The following is a 15214-nucleotide window of genomic DNA, read 5'->3' as shown; positions in this document are numbered from 1 at the left end:
GCAGGAGGGGGTTACCAACATGGTTACCAGCGTACGGCGGTGAGCGGTGTGCTGCTGACAGTATGACAGTATGACAGCCTTCCTCCTCGTTGCTAGCAGGCAGGTGAGCCGCTCCTGCTTCCAACTGAATCAGAACCGTGAGTGAACAAGTCCACACTTGTTCTGGGAACTGCTGCTTCATCCTGACAGAGGAAATGCTGCTCCGTTAGCTAAGTTAGCTAACGTTAACGTTAGCGTTTCCGGTGGAGTTAACGTTAACGTTACACAGCGCTGCCTGACTCTGGGTAAACCGCTTGTTTGTTTTTTGAGTGTTTCCTAATGCAGTTAATGGTAATGAGAACATGTTGCTGGGCCGACAGATACACAGCTAAATGAAGTCCGTTGAGTGGTCAGAGTCATGACATACTGTGTAGTTTGATGAAGTGTAACTGAAGTTGCCTCAGTAGCAAGAACTCAACAGGAAGCAACTGACGTGTAATGTTTGACACTGACATGACGCTAACACTGCGAATAAGTAACATAAAGACGTGATTTAACCCGGTTCTCACAGCACATCGGTCTAGTATGGAAAGTGAAAGAGCCCGGGGAGGCGAAGTGGCACTACGTCAGTGATGGTTGTCAAGACTACTCTCTTCTGGACGCTCACATGGCTGCCTCAGGTGCTGTCAGGTGAGTACAAATACAGCAGCAAATTCAGATAGCACCTTCACCAGAGTGACAACATGTGTGCTGCTGCTGCATGCAGGATGATGAGCTTCAGGGTCAACAGTGTTTGACACTAGGTCAACGTTACAGCCAAGTTATTTTCACAGTGACTGTTATTGTCAAATATTCACTAACTGTACTAACATTTACTTTGAAAGCGATTTCTGGTCCGTGTGTGAGATGATGGGCTATACAGCTAATGTGTTTTTGCATTAAAGCTGTAAGAGCTCATTGATGAGCTTATTTATTGAAATCACTAAGCTTTGTGGCTCCAATGCCCTTATGTGACCTCTCTGACTGGACTGTAGGCTACACTGACCCAGGATCTGTTGCTATGTACCGTTCAGTGATAGTTTGCTCCTCCATCCCTGACACACGCTGCAGGTTTCTTCTTCAGTTGCAGCTCCACGGTCCTGTTCAGATTACAGCTTCTCTGTTAATACTGTTCAGTGTTCACCATTAGACTGCTTGTTACAGTGAAGATAATAACATCCACACTGATCCATTAGCAGCACAGTGCTCTCTGCAGAGTGACCACACAGTTGGACAGTGGTTCAAATGAGTCACATCCATGGAGGCCACACCTACACAGGACTGCAAGGATCTGCTGCTGTTTTCTTGGTACCAGATACACAGTGCGCAGCTCAAGTCCCCAGGAAGACTAGCGGCGTTCTAGAGCGCAGCTAATGGGGATCCTAACAAATAAAACAAATAAAACAAGTCCATGTCTTGAGAGGTCAAAAGGTGTTGTGACCTACGCAACCTGATTGGTGTATATATATGCCAATGAACATGAAAGCTCATTGGCATCCATCTATATCTGGATTACAAAGCCCATCTCTCTGTTATTAACAAGTCAAATGAGTCAGTACAGTTTTGCTTTTACTGTAATGTCCAAACACTAGATTCCATTATACGAACCAAACCTTCAGTGGCCACTGGCCTGAACCAGTTCATGGATTCAGTCACTCTTTGGACAAAACTATAAATGATTTTCAACAGTCAGACACAAGTTGCAGGTCTCATATCACCGTTTTATAAAACTCTAAACAGAGTTTACCCACTGAGACACAGGTTGTACAAGCACAGAGCAGGCTCATTGCATAAACACATCTACTCAAAAGTGTTCACACTTTTTTTCTAATGAAGTGATGAAACCAACACAAACCAGGTCAGAGTGCTCGAGGTGTTGCAGCAAGAGCAAGACAAAAGCAGTAGGTTCAGAGGAAACATAGTACAATGCACCAGTGAAATGTGATATTGTGTCTGCTTCCAGAAATAATTGAATAAAAAGACATGTCGTGTAAAATATATGTATGAGATATGAAATATGTAAAAAGCACACATACTGTAGAAATAGCACCTGTTACCCATAAAGTTGGAATCATTTTGTTTGAAGTCTATTACAGTTGCTCACATTTCTTTTGAAACACACACATAAACATAGGAAGTTGGAACATGTTTGAAAGCTCACAGAAGTCCAAGGATGAACTATTTATTTGCTGTCTGGAGCTCCATGCTCTGAGCGCTGTGTTTGTCATGTTATTGTGTTGGTGTGTAAGGATTTATCAGGGGGGATTTTATTCTGATTGACTGGTGTATGATCTGAACTGTGTGTCTTTACTCCAGCAATAAGTCAACCACCCCAGCCTGTTAACCTCACCCTGCACTCCATCAACCTCCGTCACATGTTGGAATGGCGACCTGGACCAGAGACCCCCGCTGGAGTCCACTACAATGTTACCATCAACACAGAAAGGTGGCTTTATCTCTTTCGCTTACTTCTGCTCACTTCATCCATAGCAGAAAATGTGTGTGTGTGTGTGTGTGTGTGTGTGTGTGTGTGTGTGTGTGTGTGTGTGTGTGTGTGTGTGTGTGTGTGTGTGTGTGTGTGTGTGTGTGTGTGTGTGTGTGTGTGTGTGTGTGTGTGTGTGTGTGTGTGTGTGTGTGTGTGTGTGTGTGTGTGTGTGTGTGTGTGTGTTGCTTGTTCTCATTCTGCTGGTTTCCCTCCTCTCTGGTCCTGCAGTGGAAGATCCTGGGTGTCGGTGTCTGGATGCCAGCGTGTCCGTCACCCACTGGTTTGCAATCTCACAGGCTCCTTCCCTGACCTGAGACAAGACTACCTAGTCCAGGTGACAGCGTGGCTGGGACGACAGGCTTCACAACCACTGGACCACCCATTAAGATTTAAACCCATCAAAGACAGTGAGTGGAACTGAAACATGGTGACGTCAAGTCAAAGTGTCTTGACTTGATCCTTCTCCTCCAAACAGTCTGGTTTCTCTCCTCCTACCCAGGCTGTTGTTCTGGCTCAACATGAGGTGGAGCTGGTCTCTTTAAAGGGATAGTTCACCCAAAATTCAAATTTTACTCATTATCTACTCACCCTCATGTCAACTAAGAGCTGTGAGAAGAGAGAGTCCTCCATTCCTTCTCTGAGTTAGGGGGGGGTCCGCACAGCAGTATTTGTCCATATAATGGTTGTCAATGGATACCAACTTTCTTTGTCCAAAAGGACACACCAAAAAACATCCAAATACCTCCATGCTGTAATGTCCCTCTTGTATTGAAGCCCCGACATGAGAAATTGTTCCGCCGGTCAGTGCAAATCACGAGAGATTTGTACTGACACAGGAAGAGCAGTGAACCGAGACACTGGGAGCTTCCACTACAAACAAGCTTAAAATATCGACTTATTTAATTTTTTTCTGAACAATTTCTCATGTCGGGGCTTCAATACAAGAGGGACATTACAGACGAGCAGCATGGAGGTATTTGGGTATAAATGTTAATCACCTTCATACTCTACATCCTCAGCAGCTTTAAAGGTGTACAGAAATGGCCGTTTGTCCTGTTTGTCGCGCCGAGTTGTCACGAGCTGCAACACGAGTTTACCCGAGTGAGGAAAACGAATTTGATTGGTCGTTATCGAGCGGGCGGGATATTCAAAGCTTGGGGCGAGCCCGAGCTCCGTGTGTGTGTGCGTGTCTCAGACGTTGAATGACGGATGACGGATCCAATATCAGTGGCTGGTGAATCGTGTACAGGCTGACGTATAATCCGTGCGCCTGCATTATCCAATGCGAAAAAAAAAATACACACTTTCATCCCGGATTTACTCAAAAATAGAATTTTGCACAAAGTTTGGCCTACAACGTCTGAAAGATGAGTTATCACATTAATTTTATGACCCAAAGTGGGCTCAAATTAAATTTTCTTTTCTGTACACCTTTAAAGGGACAGTATACATCTTATTTGGCTTTTTATTAGCAAAATATTGCTTTCATAAATATGTTTACCGAAGTCTAATCACAACCGCATACAAATGTTAGCTTTCTCGTACTGTATCTTAGAATGAGCTCAACCTATCAAATGTACTAAATATAATATATATACAGTGTGTGTGTGTGTGTGTGTATATATATATATATATAAGTATTAAAATCAGAAATGTGCAAAAAGAGCAATTATTATAATAGTAAATAAATATAATCAATGATATGTATTGAATATAGTGCAAAGGAGCAGTTATTGTAATAGTCCAGATTATTGCATTATTGTCATTATGGTCATTGTTTGCTACTTTACAAACAGTAACTGTGGCAATTGGGTGCCATAATCACAGTGTCTTAAGATAATGTATTGATAACTATTACTCATCATGTTCATGCTGATCTGATCTGATCTTTGCCCCTTTGTTTCAATACTGACAACATGACAGACCCGTCACTGTATCTGTGTGTGTGTGTGTGTGTGTCCTCCAGCTCACCTGGACCTGCCCCGGCTCACAGTGACTCCCTGTGGCGGAGGCCTCTGTGTGGAGCTTCAGCCCCCCATGGAACCCCTCAGACAGGCCTATGACACGCTTGATTACAAACTGAAGGTGACGAGCGACAGTGCAGACAGAGTCCAGGTACAGTGTGTGCAGTTTGTGGCGTCGTGGCTGGAAAGTTCAAGTTGGCATGGCAGTTTTTTTTTTACAGTTGCTGTAGCCACATTTACGAAATGTCTTTACCTTCACTTATAATGTAGATTCTCACGTACTAGACACAGTAATAATCTCACTCTATATTTACCCTTTACCCGCTCATCACCCCAACAGTTGAATATGTCCTATAGAGGTCCTATGTTTTGGAATGGACTACCTCCTTCATTAAGATCCAGATCTTCCTATTCACTCTTTAAAAAAGCTAAAGAAATACATCTGAACTTTCCTGGAATTTCCTGCTCACTCCATATCCCACATCCTTACACTCTCTTTTTGATGATTTCAAGCTAGTCTCTATTTGTTACTGATCACTTTGTTCTCTATCTCCTCATTTTTGCTCATATAACATTGATTATGTATGCACTTTATCTCCTTTTTTTCCTCTATGTTTATTTGTTAGCCATAGAAATTTGTTTTGTTGTAATTAGTGACAGGGGTGGAACTTATGTACAAGCCAATCAGCTTTGTTCCCTCCTTGCACCATCGAATAGAAATGTGTGCTAAATAAATAAACCTAAACCTAAACCTATGAAAATAGATCAATCACAACTGCTTCCATCCAGAAAACACTCTCAGGTGTTGAGGTTCATTCAGTCACATGGCCTCTCAATATAGAACAATAATAGAGTCTTCCTGTGATTTAATCAGTTGGACTAATACTGTACTTGTTGTGTTGTTTCCTCTGAGTAACATGTTGGTCTGTGCTCTCTCTCTCTTTGTCTGTGTGCGTGTGCAGTTCATCAGGTCTCCGAAAGAATGGAAATGGAATATAACGGACTTGGCCCCCGGCAGAAAGTACTGTGTTTCAGTCTGTCTCTTAGACAATCTGGAGTCCAAGGAGTCCAACTACAGCCAACCTGTGTGTGTATTCACCACCGGCATCTTTAATGCAGGTACACACGCGCATACACAAAGGTTTTGTCAGTTACCCAGCTCATAAAAAGCTGCTGGCTCTAGTTGCCATGACACTGTGGCAGAGGGGGAAGGATGAACTATGTCTGAGACAGTTTCAGGTCTTAACTTTAAGGTCACAGTTGCTCCTCAGCATCAGCTTGTGCCAGGAAGCCACTTGTTTTCATCCCACACAAATAGCACTCTCTGCCTTGTGGTTGAGCTGCACGTTGAGTCATCTATGTAGATATTTCCTAGATTTCCCCAAGATGTTTCAAAGTTCAGTCAGTGTTTTATCCTAGAGGATTATAACATAGTAACTCTACTGTATGTTATAAAATTGTTTATTAAGCTTTTGTCTGCCATGGAAAAGCTTTAGGCTGCAGTAGGCACAGGTGTTTAACACTCAGGTGAACAACAATTGGGCTTGATAACAAGTCCGGTAAATGGAATGAGAATTATTTATCTGGCAGAACTCAAGCTGTGCAACTACTTAAATGTTTTAAATGTCTGTAAAGGGGTGCCACAAGGGTCTGTTTTAGGACCACTGTTTTATATATATTAATGTTTATAATGTTGGTATAAAAAAAACAGTTGAATTCATCTTTACGAGGGCGATTCAGTCATCTACTCGATTGCTCCCTCACTTGATCTAGCTCTGCAAAACCTACAGTCTGATTTCAGTGTAATGCAAAGCACTCTTGCCAATCTTATATTTGGCAGGCAAATCACAATATATGATTTTCACAAAAAAAAAACGTTCTGTTTATTTAAATAAGCGTTATAACTGCGTTTGATTGGATTCCTATAGAAAGGGTTTCCTGTTACACATTTCCAGGCATTTAGATTGATGAAAAGTTGTCTTTAAAACACATGTAGCAGAACTTTTAAAGAAGCTGAAACCTTTATTAGCATTCTTCTGCAGAAATAAATCTTTCCTTCCACATTACTGTAAGAAGCAGATAGTACAAGCTACCGGTACCGGGCTATGCAGATGTCATTTCCATGCCTGCCTCTCCCTTTAAAGTGAAACCACTTGACACAGTTTATCACACTGCAGTTAGATTTATTACTGGTGATGATTTATGACCCATCACTGCCAACTGTACTAAAATGTCGGCTGGACTTTGTTGGCTCTGAGAAGAGAGCAACACTGTTTACTGTTTATACAGTATATAAGACCTTCCTTCACAAACTATCTGTTGCTTATTTAATTATTTCACTCGTGTTCATAATTCCTTGGCTCTTAAAGGGGACCTATTATGCTTTTCCAGCTTTTCAGACTTTTATATGTGTTTAAAATGTTGGATAATGGTTTTAGAGGCCGTGGAAGTGTCATATCCTGAGGTTAATGCATTTGGAGGTAAACCCTGCTAGATAATTGGGATTTCTCTGCACACCTGTTACACTCGGTTGCGCTGAGTTTTTTTTGACATGAGCTCGCGTCTACGTCATGGCGTGCCGGACTCCCCTACATGGTCATGGCGAGGTCTCTGCTCCAGCCGGCCCCGCCTCCTCCCATGCTGCTCTGTTGTGCCTGGTGTCACAGCGGAGAGCGGAGGAGAGCACTTCCTGCTTCTTCCCTGCCTGTTTTAGCGCTGTAGCGTCACTTTACTGAGTTTTATGTAGGACGTTTCATGTAAGTGAAGCTGTACCTGTGTGAGGAGCGACGTACCGCCGGGGCGACGTTGTTCGCCGGACCGACGTAACGCTGGACCGCCGCAGCACCGGAGCTCCGGCGCTGCCGCGGCTCCTCACACAGGCAGAGCCCGTCTGCAGGCCTCCTTGGCCGGGCAGACGCCCGTGCTCATCGCGGTAGAGAAAACCCTCGCTAATAAACATGCCCGCAGGTTTTTTAGACGTTTACCGCCGTGTGGTTAGTCTATTTACCAGAATGTTGGTCTTATTGATGAAATCTTGTGGCAGTTGAATCAGTTTGAATGAAAAGTGAAGCTGTGAGAAGGAGGAGGAGAGGAGGTGCAGTGCTGCGGAGCTCTGTAGTCTATGTGCACAAATCACCACATTTACATCAATAAATAACTGTTTTACAATGAACTGACCATTCTGCATATATTTTTAATTTATTTTATATATTTATTTTTGCATTTTTATATTACATGTTACATGGTTACAGTAGCCTACATGGCAAAGACTACCATCTTTGGTTAGGGTGAGACTAGGTCATGGGCACATTTCATTACACAATGTAGACTGGTCAGATACATACTGGAGATCTGGCACTTTGCCTACTGCAGATTTAGCTTTTGTTTGCATACTACATTTTGGCCAAATCAGTATAGGTACTAGTAGTAGACATCGTCATGGTAACGCAATGCTGAGGGAGTGGTTCATTTGCATTTAAAGGGAGGGGCCACTGAAACAGACCGTTTTGCAGAGCCCTGTTTTTGAGAATGCTGTGATGTTTGATCTTTGGGGTATTTTGACCGAAGCACGTCACAGACATGTCTTTAAGACACCCAGGAACTATTTTAGTTGGTGCAAAAAGGAGCATAATAGGTCCCCTTTAATATCCCAACTGTTAGGACTGAGGTAGGAAAAACTGCCTTTGAGTATTTTGCAGCATTCAAATGGAATAATCTTCTGTCTCCGCCTTGATTCCCTTTAATCACTTCAAACATATCATCATGGACTTCATGCATTCTGAATGTACATGTACTTTTTGAAATGATTGTTTCTGTATTACTCTATGTTTACTCCATGCATGTGTATTGTATTGACCCATTCCAGACCCATTGATCTCTGCCGTGCTCTGCCTGTTGGTGCTGATGGGTCTTGCAGTCTTTGGCCTGATGGTCGTCACTGGTTTCTGCTGTTTGGGGGAGAGACCACTGCCACTGGTCCTGGTAAGGAACACTTACATTTCAATGTGTTGGTAGTGAAGTGCACAAGGTGCCAGTGGGTGGCTTTTATGGCTGCTCCTTTTTAATTATTTTAATTCATTCATTTTAAAGAATATGATACATTAGTCAGAAGTTTCAGGCCTTTGATAATCAGTAGAGTCACAGTTGCATTTCTGAACATGTTGAGCAGGGCTGCTGTTAGGACCAGACCTTCATGAAAACGTGTTTACAAGCCTGTAACCTCTGTCACCTGCTTCCTCCTGCTCTCACTCTCCCTCCTCTTTCTCTCATCCTGGCTCCTTCTCTCCCCCTCAATTTAAAGCCTTTTTTTTAAATATAAATCCTGATTATATTTAAAGAAATATGAATCCCCTAAATTAATTTCCCTTTGGGGATGCAGCTACAGTATCAAACAAATGACATGTATTCTGTAATAAATATAGCTGGGTCTTTATCAGATAAATCCAGAGATGGACACAGTACTCGACCCCAGTACTTGAGTAAGAGTACAAATACTACTGGTCAAAATTTACTCTGTTAAAAGTAAAAGTAGCTCAGTCGACATGTTACTCGAGTAAGAGTAAAAAAGTACTTGCTTTTAAAGGTACTTAAGTATCCAAAAGTACATGCTTTTAAATTTACTTTAAGTAAAAGTAAGAGTAAGAGTAAATTTCTTATTTTTCACATCAATGAATCACTATAATTTTTTCTAAATGAATTTAAGGACCTTTTAACTCTTGTTTCTGAGAATTAACTCTTTGCAGTAATGTAAAGTAATACAGTTGTTTATTAACAAAATTTGAGTTGACAAACGCAGTCGAGAGCGTGGCTACTGGCGGTATCCTTATGGGGAGGGATGACGTATTTCCGCTTTTACGTAGATCCCAGTGGAGAGCGTGCACTGTGATAGGTTTCCTTCTTTGACAAACACAGCTTGTGTCCAATAGGATTTTAGAAAAAAAAAAAAAAGAGCAGATCTGAAAGTAACGAGTACTTTTCAGCCTTCCTAGAAATTAACTCGAGTAAAAGTAAAAATATTTGTCTTATTGTCCACCACTGGATAAATCAATGTGAGAGGAGTCTTCTCCTGTTCAAACATTAACTCAGCCTCTTCACCTAGATCTGCAGCTGCCACATGATTGGCTGATGACTGATCTAATGAAAAGCAGGTGTTGAGTGTAAATACACAGATACAGGGGGCTTCGGTGTATTTTTTTTAATTTTTTTATTGTGCGATACCAGTGACAAACATTAAAGACGTGACATAGCACAAGACAGGAAAGACATGACACAGCAACCCAGTAAGCAAGTAAATAGACTGAGATAAATTGTGATAAGGAGCAAAACAAGGAAAGGAAGAAAAAAAGGGGGGAAAGGAGAAAGGGAGAAATAAAGACAGCGGTGTAATTTTTCTGTGTAATGAGGATGGTTCATGAACTGATCATATTCAATCAGCTGTTTTAGGATGAGGAACTGATCACTAAATGTTGATCAGCTTGTGGAACCTGCTTGATTTCCTGCAGTTATGAGGAGTCTGTTCTGAGTGTAGGCGTTGGTTGCTATTAACCTTTTACATTCGTGGTGTTGGTCTCAGGCGAGTGGCTTTTCTGTGATATATGCTGGAGTTTCATGTTCCTTTATTAACGGCTTCAAGTCACTCAGTGGCAGCGAGATGTAGAGGAGTGGGGGGAGGGGGGGAGTTCCCCTCATAGAGGACTGGTGTGTGTGTGTGTGGCCTACAGATGGGGTGTCAGGTTTGGAGCGGACATGAGGCTGCTGGTGGTTTACCCTCACTCTGTTTTCTGAAGAACAGTCTCGCTTACAGCAGTTCAGTTGTGTAATTTCTGTAATATGATTCAGTGATATTTCCACAGATGGAGACGTTCTTGACAGTTCATGGAAAAGAACAACTAAGCACACACTATCTATCTATCTATCTATCTATCTATCTATCTATCTATCTATCTATCTATCTATCTATCTATCTATCTATCTATCTATCTATCTATCTATCTATCTATCTATCTATCTATCTATCTATCTATCTATCTATCTATCTATCTATCTATCTATCTATCTATCTAGTCACCACTCTCACAGCGAGGATCATGAAGTCAGTCTCTCTTTACTCAGCAGTTCACAGGATCTCACACCAACCATGTTGTGGGAGAGAAGCTCCCCGAACAAAGAAGTTTCTCAGTATTTAAACACAGTGCATAAGACGTGTCACCTTGCCTAGCAACAGCCACGTTATCTCTTACATTGCAAGGAAGATGTTTTCAAAACTTTGTTGTATCAAAGCAGGTGGCATACCTCCACTATCCCAAGGCCCTTCTTAAAACTGGACAAAGCCTCTCACACAACTTATCTGCAAAACAGGACTTATGGTTAACAGAGTTAAATAAACAGCGGTGTAATAACACATTATATTTTTCCATCATTTTCCCATCAGGAAAATGTGTCTTAGGCATGAAGTGCTAAAGTGCTAAAAACATACTGTAATACATACATAGACAGAACAGCACTGCCAACAACATTAACAGTATATAATGCATTATCAAGTGTATATAAGTACTGCGTAAGATCATTCAAAGGAATTTAAAAATCAACTAATAAAAGAAGAAATCCAACAATGGCAAAAATAACAATAACACATTTCATTTATTGGCACACTTTAAAAAAAAATAATAATTTTGGGTGAACTATCCCTTTAAGAACCTTACAATACACAGTGAAAGATCAAATGAAAGTACAAATACAGTAAAAATGGATATAAATGGATATGAAGAAGCACAGGTGTTGGAGTTAAAGTTAGTACGTGTTTTGAGTTTTGATGACACTACTGGAGGCTGCAGGTGCACTTTATTATTGTTGGACTACAATGTTTGTTGAATTTATGATGCGAAGCTAATGCGAAGCTAGTTCAGGCCATAGACTGTAAAAAGAATGGACGTAGCACCCGTGACGTCACCCATTGGTTTGGAGGAGTCTGTTTTGTGCCGCTACTACGGGGGTTAGAACCGCGCCATGTTGGATTCTACTTGCCATATTTGGAGAGGTGCGGCCGTTGGCCGGCCGAGAACCCGCCCACTGGCCTCGAAGCAGCGGTCCCCGGACCTGTCACTCAACGTTCCCGCGCCCTAATTGGCCAAAACTTTAAAACGGTAAAACGGTAGAGTGTTAAAAAAATTCACCCCCCTCAGAGTGTGTGCGGGGGTAGAAACTATCGGTTGAGACCAAAAAAATTAAATGTACCAGGCTGTAAATATGTTTTTTTAAGCTGTAAAATCGGCTATTTTAACAGGGGCTCAATTGGAGTTGCTCCCTTCTGGAGCCAGCCCCCAGCGACAGCCGAGGGGATTGCAGTTTTTTGAACGCGGAAGTGAGCTTCACTTCTCAGACCGACAACTGCCCCCTTGGTTCAGGCAGACGACTCAAGCCGCGCCCATTCTGACCAGCTGATCAGTCACATGCTCCCCTCGCCCAAATAGGGCCGGTTTACCTGCTCATCCCTGGCTATGCTGCTGCTGCTACTCTGCTGCTGCTGCTGCTGCTGCCCATGAGGTTTTGCAAACCACCTCCTCCCCAGCATCCACCTGTGGGCTCCGTCTCTTGATTCCCTGTGGGGGGTCGGCTTCATTCCCTGTAATATCTGGCAAAGCAGATCATTCAGGGAACGAGTATGAGTCAGAGCCTGATGCCAAACCTGCTGCAGCCACGCTCAAGGATACGCTGTCCATGCTGTGCTTCAGCTTGCTATGCTTACACTCAATAAATGATTTCTTCTCATTCCAGAGTTGTCTGATTGAAAAACTTTTACACAAATGTCAGCAAAAAGTTGAGCTTTAAAAAGTATGAGTATGTTTGGTGTTGTCTGTTCTCTGGTCCAACAGAACAATCCTCAGGTTTGTGGTCATTTATTGACCAAAACAGTGAATCTGTTCCAGAGCTTTTAATGAATACACTTCCATATTTGGTTGAAATAATGACAACCCCAGTGAATCAACAGAGTTTTGGTCTGTTTTGTCTGTTTATTTCATAATGGAAGAACGCGCCATGATTCATATGTCCTTGGCTCTCAGTTGTCTTCTCTGTCTCTTTGTGTCTCAGACCTCCGTCCATCATGCAAACGGTCTCCTGGTCATGGCTCACAGCACAACACCTTTGTCCTCTCTCCTGGATGTTAAAGCCACGCTGCCCTCTGCAGGTGAGAGGAAGAACAGCCGGTCCTCATCGGAGGACAGCGAGGAGGAGGGAGGGACAGAGAGCACCGGGGACAGCAGACCAGCTTATAAGACGGGGGCTCTCTCTGGCCTCCTGTCCTCCTCCTCTTTATCTTCATCATCTTTATCTAATTGTCTATCGCCAACGTCTGACACCACATCAGACCTCTTGAGTTCACTTCAGTCTGAAGTCCCTGTTCCAACGGAGACCGGGCCCGGTGCTGGGCTGGACCACACACCGGACACACACACAGACACACACAGTGTGACTGCAGGGACAGTCCAAACATCCAGAGAGGAGGCGGAGGGTGTGGACAGCCTGGACGTCAACCTCCTCACATTAACCTTTGGCAGCCATGAGAAAGAGAAAGAGGAGGAGGAGGAGGAGCATGTTGGTGTGGCAGAGACAGGTCGTCCTTCAGTCTCAGAGGTCGTCGGCATCGCCATAGTTCAACCCTCACAAACCTGGAATCACACAGACTTTGCCATGGAAACTACCTCTGCTGATAAAGATGAGGAGGAGGACGAGGATGAGGATGAGGATGAGGAGGAGGAGGAGGAGGACGAGGATGAGTCAGGGTATATGGGCCGACCATGTACTGACACCCTGAAGAAGTTATTGCGATGATGCTGTGACACCTGTTCCCTGAACCAGCTCCACTGTTCTTCATCATGTATTACTGATTTCATTTTGTTCCATTCCTCATGTGTGTGTGTGACAGTTGTGACTCAGTGTAAAGTGACTCCATAAACAGCAGAGAGCTGCTGACTCATGTCTCATATAACTGGATATATTGACTTATCAAAACACTCAGACTGATCTTATCAATAATAATATCTGACAAGTGGTTAAACATCAACATCCAGAACAGGTGAAACTGACACAGATACTATACTGCCAGACTCATGAGCCCCCTGGTGGAGAGACCTATTTGCTCTTTTTTTTCTCCTTTACCAACATTTGTCATGTGTTTTTTTGTTTGTTTTTTTGCCCTGGCAGCTTGCAGGCTACAGAGTCTACAGCAGTAGACTGTGTTTGTGAGTTTCCCATCATGATCCACTTTGATTCAGAGAGACACACACTTCTGTTGAATCTGACATGAAATGCTGGTAAACCTCTGAACGCAGAGACACTGAGACTGGTTCCTCCTGTGGTGGAGCTTCACTGCAGCTCCAGAGCAGCAGACTGATGCCCCACATGTCTGGATATGTTTCCACCTGACAAGGGAACACTTTATTTCATAGCTTTGGATTTTATATGCATTCGGCCAAAAGCAGTACTGGTGTGTCCTACGGCCCTGGGAGGCTTCCATGGTTTAATTGTGCGGTTTTAGTTTTGCCGCTGTTCCGCTGTAAGCTTTGCAGCTGGTTTATCTGATGTTGTCAAGGTAACTCAGGACATAAAGGCTCTAGTGTCAGTTCCAGCAAAAAGAAGAGTGAAGGAAAAACTAATGTTTCTGTGTCTTAAAGGGATAGTTCAACATTTTGGCCCATTGCCATAATCGCTATAGTCATAGCAGTAGGTTCGTTACCTCTAACTGTCGGTGCAAGCTGTTTTTAGAACGGCGGAGCAGAGCCGTGAGCTGCTCAGAGCTACGCTACGGAGGCTCATGGGATTTCTTGGTTTCCCTCATCAAACTCATCAAATACACAATCCAACAACACACCACGCTATGAGATAATAACAGAACGTTACCAGACAGAGTTGTTTTCGAGGTAAATACAGAGACTGTTTGCCGAAAAACTGTCCATTGCATGAATTTCCCTCTAAAACAACTCTGCCAAAATGTTGAACTATCCCTTTAAATGATGTGTTATCTTCAAACATTCTTCTTCAACGTGCACTGAAAACACAGTGGTCTGTGTTCTGATGTTTGCATCGAGCTCAAACACTTGCTGCTTCAGTCATTGGGTAATCACTCAGAAGAAAATCAGCCATTTTTGATACTTTGATTTATTTTTGTCACTTGTTTATTATTTGTACAGCTTGTGATTCATGGACGTGTTGATGATCATTCATTTCTTCATTTGCCAACTTGTTATTGCCAGTGTGTAGTCATGTGACCAGTGCACTTATCTGATACAGTATTTCACCATTGTTAAGTCCTTAATGCATTTATTTATGACATGTGTTAAGTTTCACTATGCAGCAACAATATAAACAGAATTATGGTGACAATTTTTGTATTTTTATACTGACTGTAAAAAAAACCACTGATAACCACAGTATCCGTGTATTCTAGGTTAGTCAATGCCCAGTCTTTTACAGTTAGATTGAATCTTGTGTCTGTAAGGAGATATTCCATGTGTGAACTGTTGAAGCTCATTTCATACACCACAGACATGTTTGTCATGATATTAACGATAAATAAAAGTGAAAGATAAAGTGAGTGATTTCCAGCAGTCTGTCACCGTCAGTCACTCATCTCAGTGCACACACAGGGAGGGACTTCAAGGGAAATAGAAACTTATAGCCATGTGCAAGGTTACAGCCAGTGTCAGTTTCCCAGCCCCCACACATATGTTGTGTGTGTGTGTGTGTGTGT

General features: G+C 42.6%; 2 protein-coding genes across 4 annotated transcripts in view; both read left to right on the top strand.

The window, feature by feature from the left end:
* Positions 1-15214, top strand: part of LOC311004503 (exosomal polycystin-1-interacting protein-like) — a 101612-nt gene that overhangs the window by 32097 nt on the left and 54301 nt on the right. The gene's annotated exons all lie outside the window — the stretch shown is intronic.
* Positions 48-15041, top strand: crfb2 (cytokine receptor family member b2). Of its 2 annotated transcripts, none has more exons than XM_083996566.1 (8): positions 48-137; positions 551-669; positions 2335-2464; positions 2732-2910; positions 4470-4618; positions 5430-5586; positions 8333-8448; positions 12556-15041. In XM_083996566.1, exons 2-8 carry the CDS (start codon positions 612-614, stop codon positions 13294-13296), a joined length of 1530 nt encoding a protein of 509 aa, XP_083852692.1. In that variant the 5' UTR covers positions 48-137; positions 551-611; the 3' UTR covers positions 13297-15041. The 2 variants fall into 2 exon arrangements, with proteins under 2 accessions (XP_083852692.1, XP_083852691.1); XM_083996565.1 differs by having other exon boundaries at positions 60-284.

Source organism: Trachurus trachurus (assembly GCF_905171665.1).
Source record: "Trachurus trachurus genome assembly, chromosome: 21".
NCBI lineage: Eukaryota > Metazoa > Chordata > Actinopteri > Carangiformes > Carangidae > Trachurus > Trachurus trachurus.
This window is presented reverse-complemented; position numbering and strand designations above follow the sequence as displayed.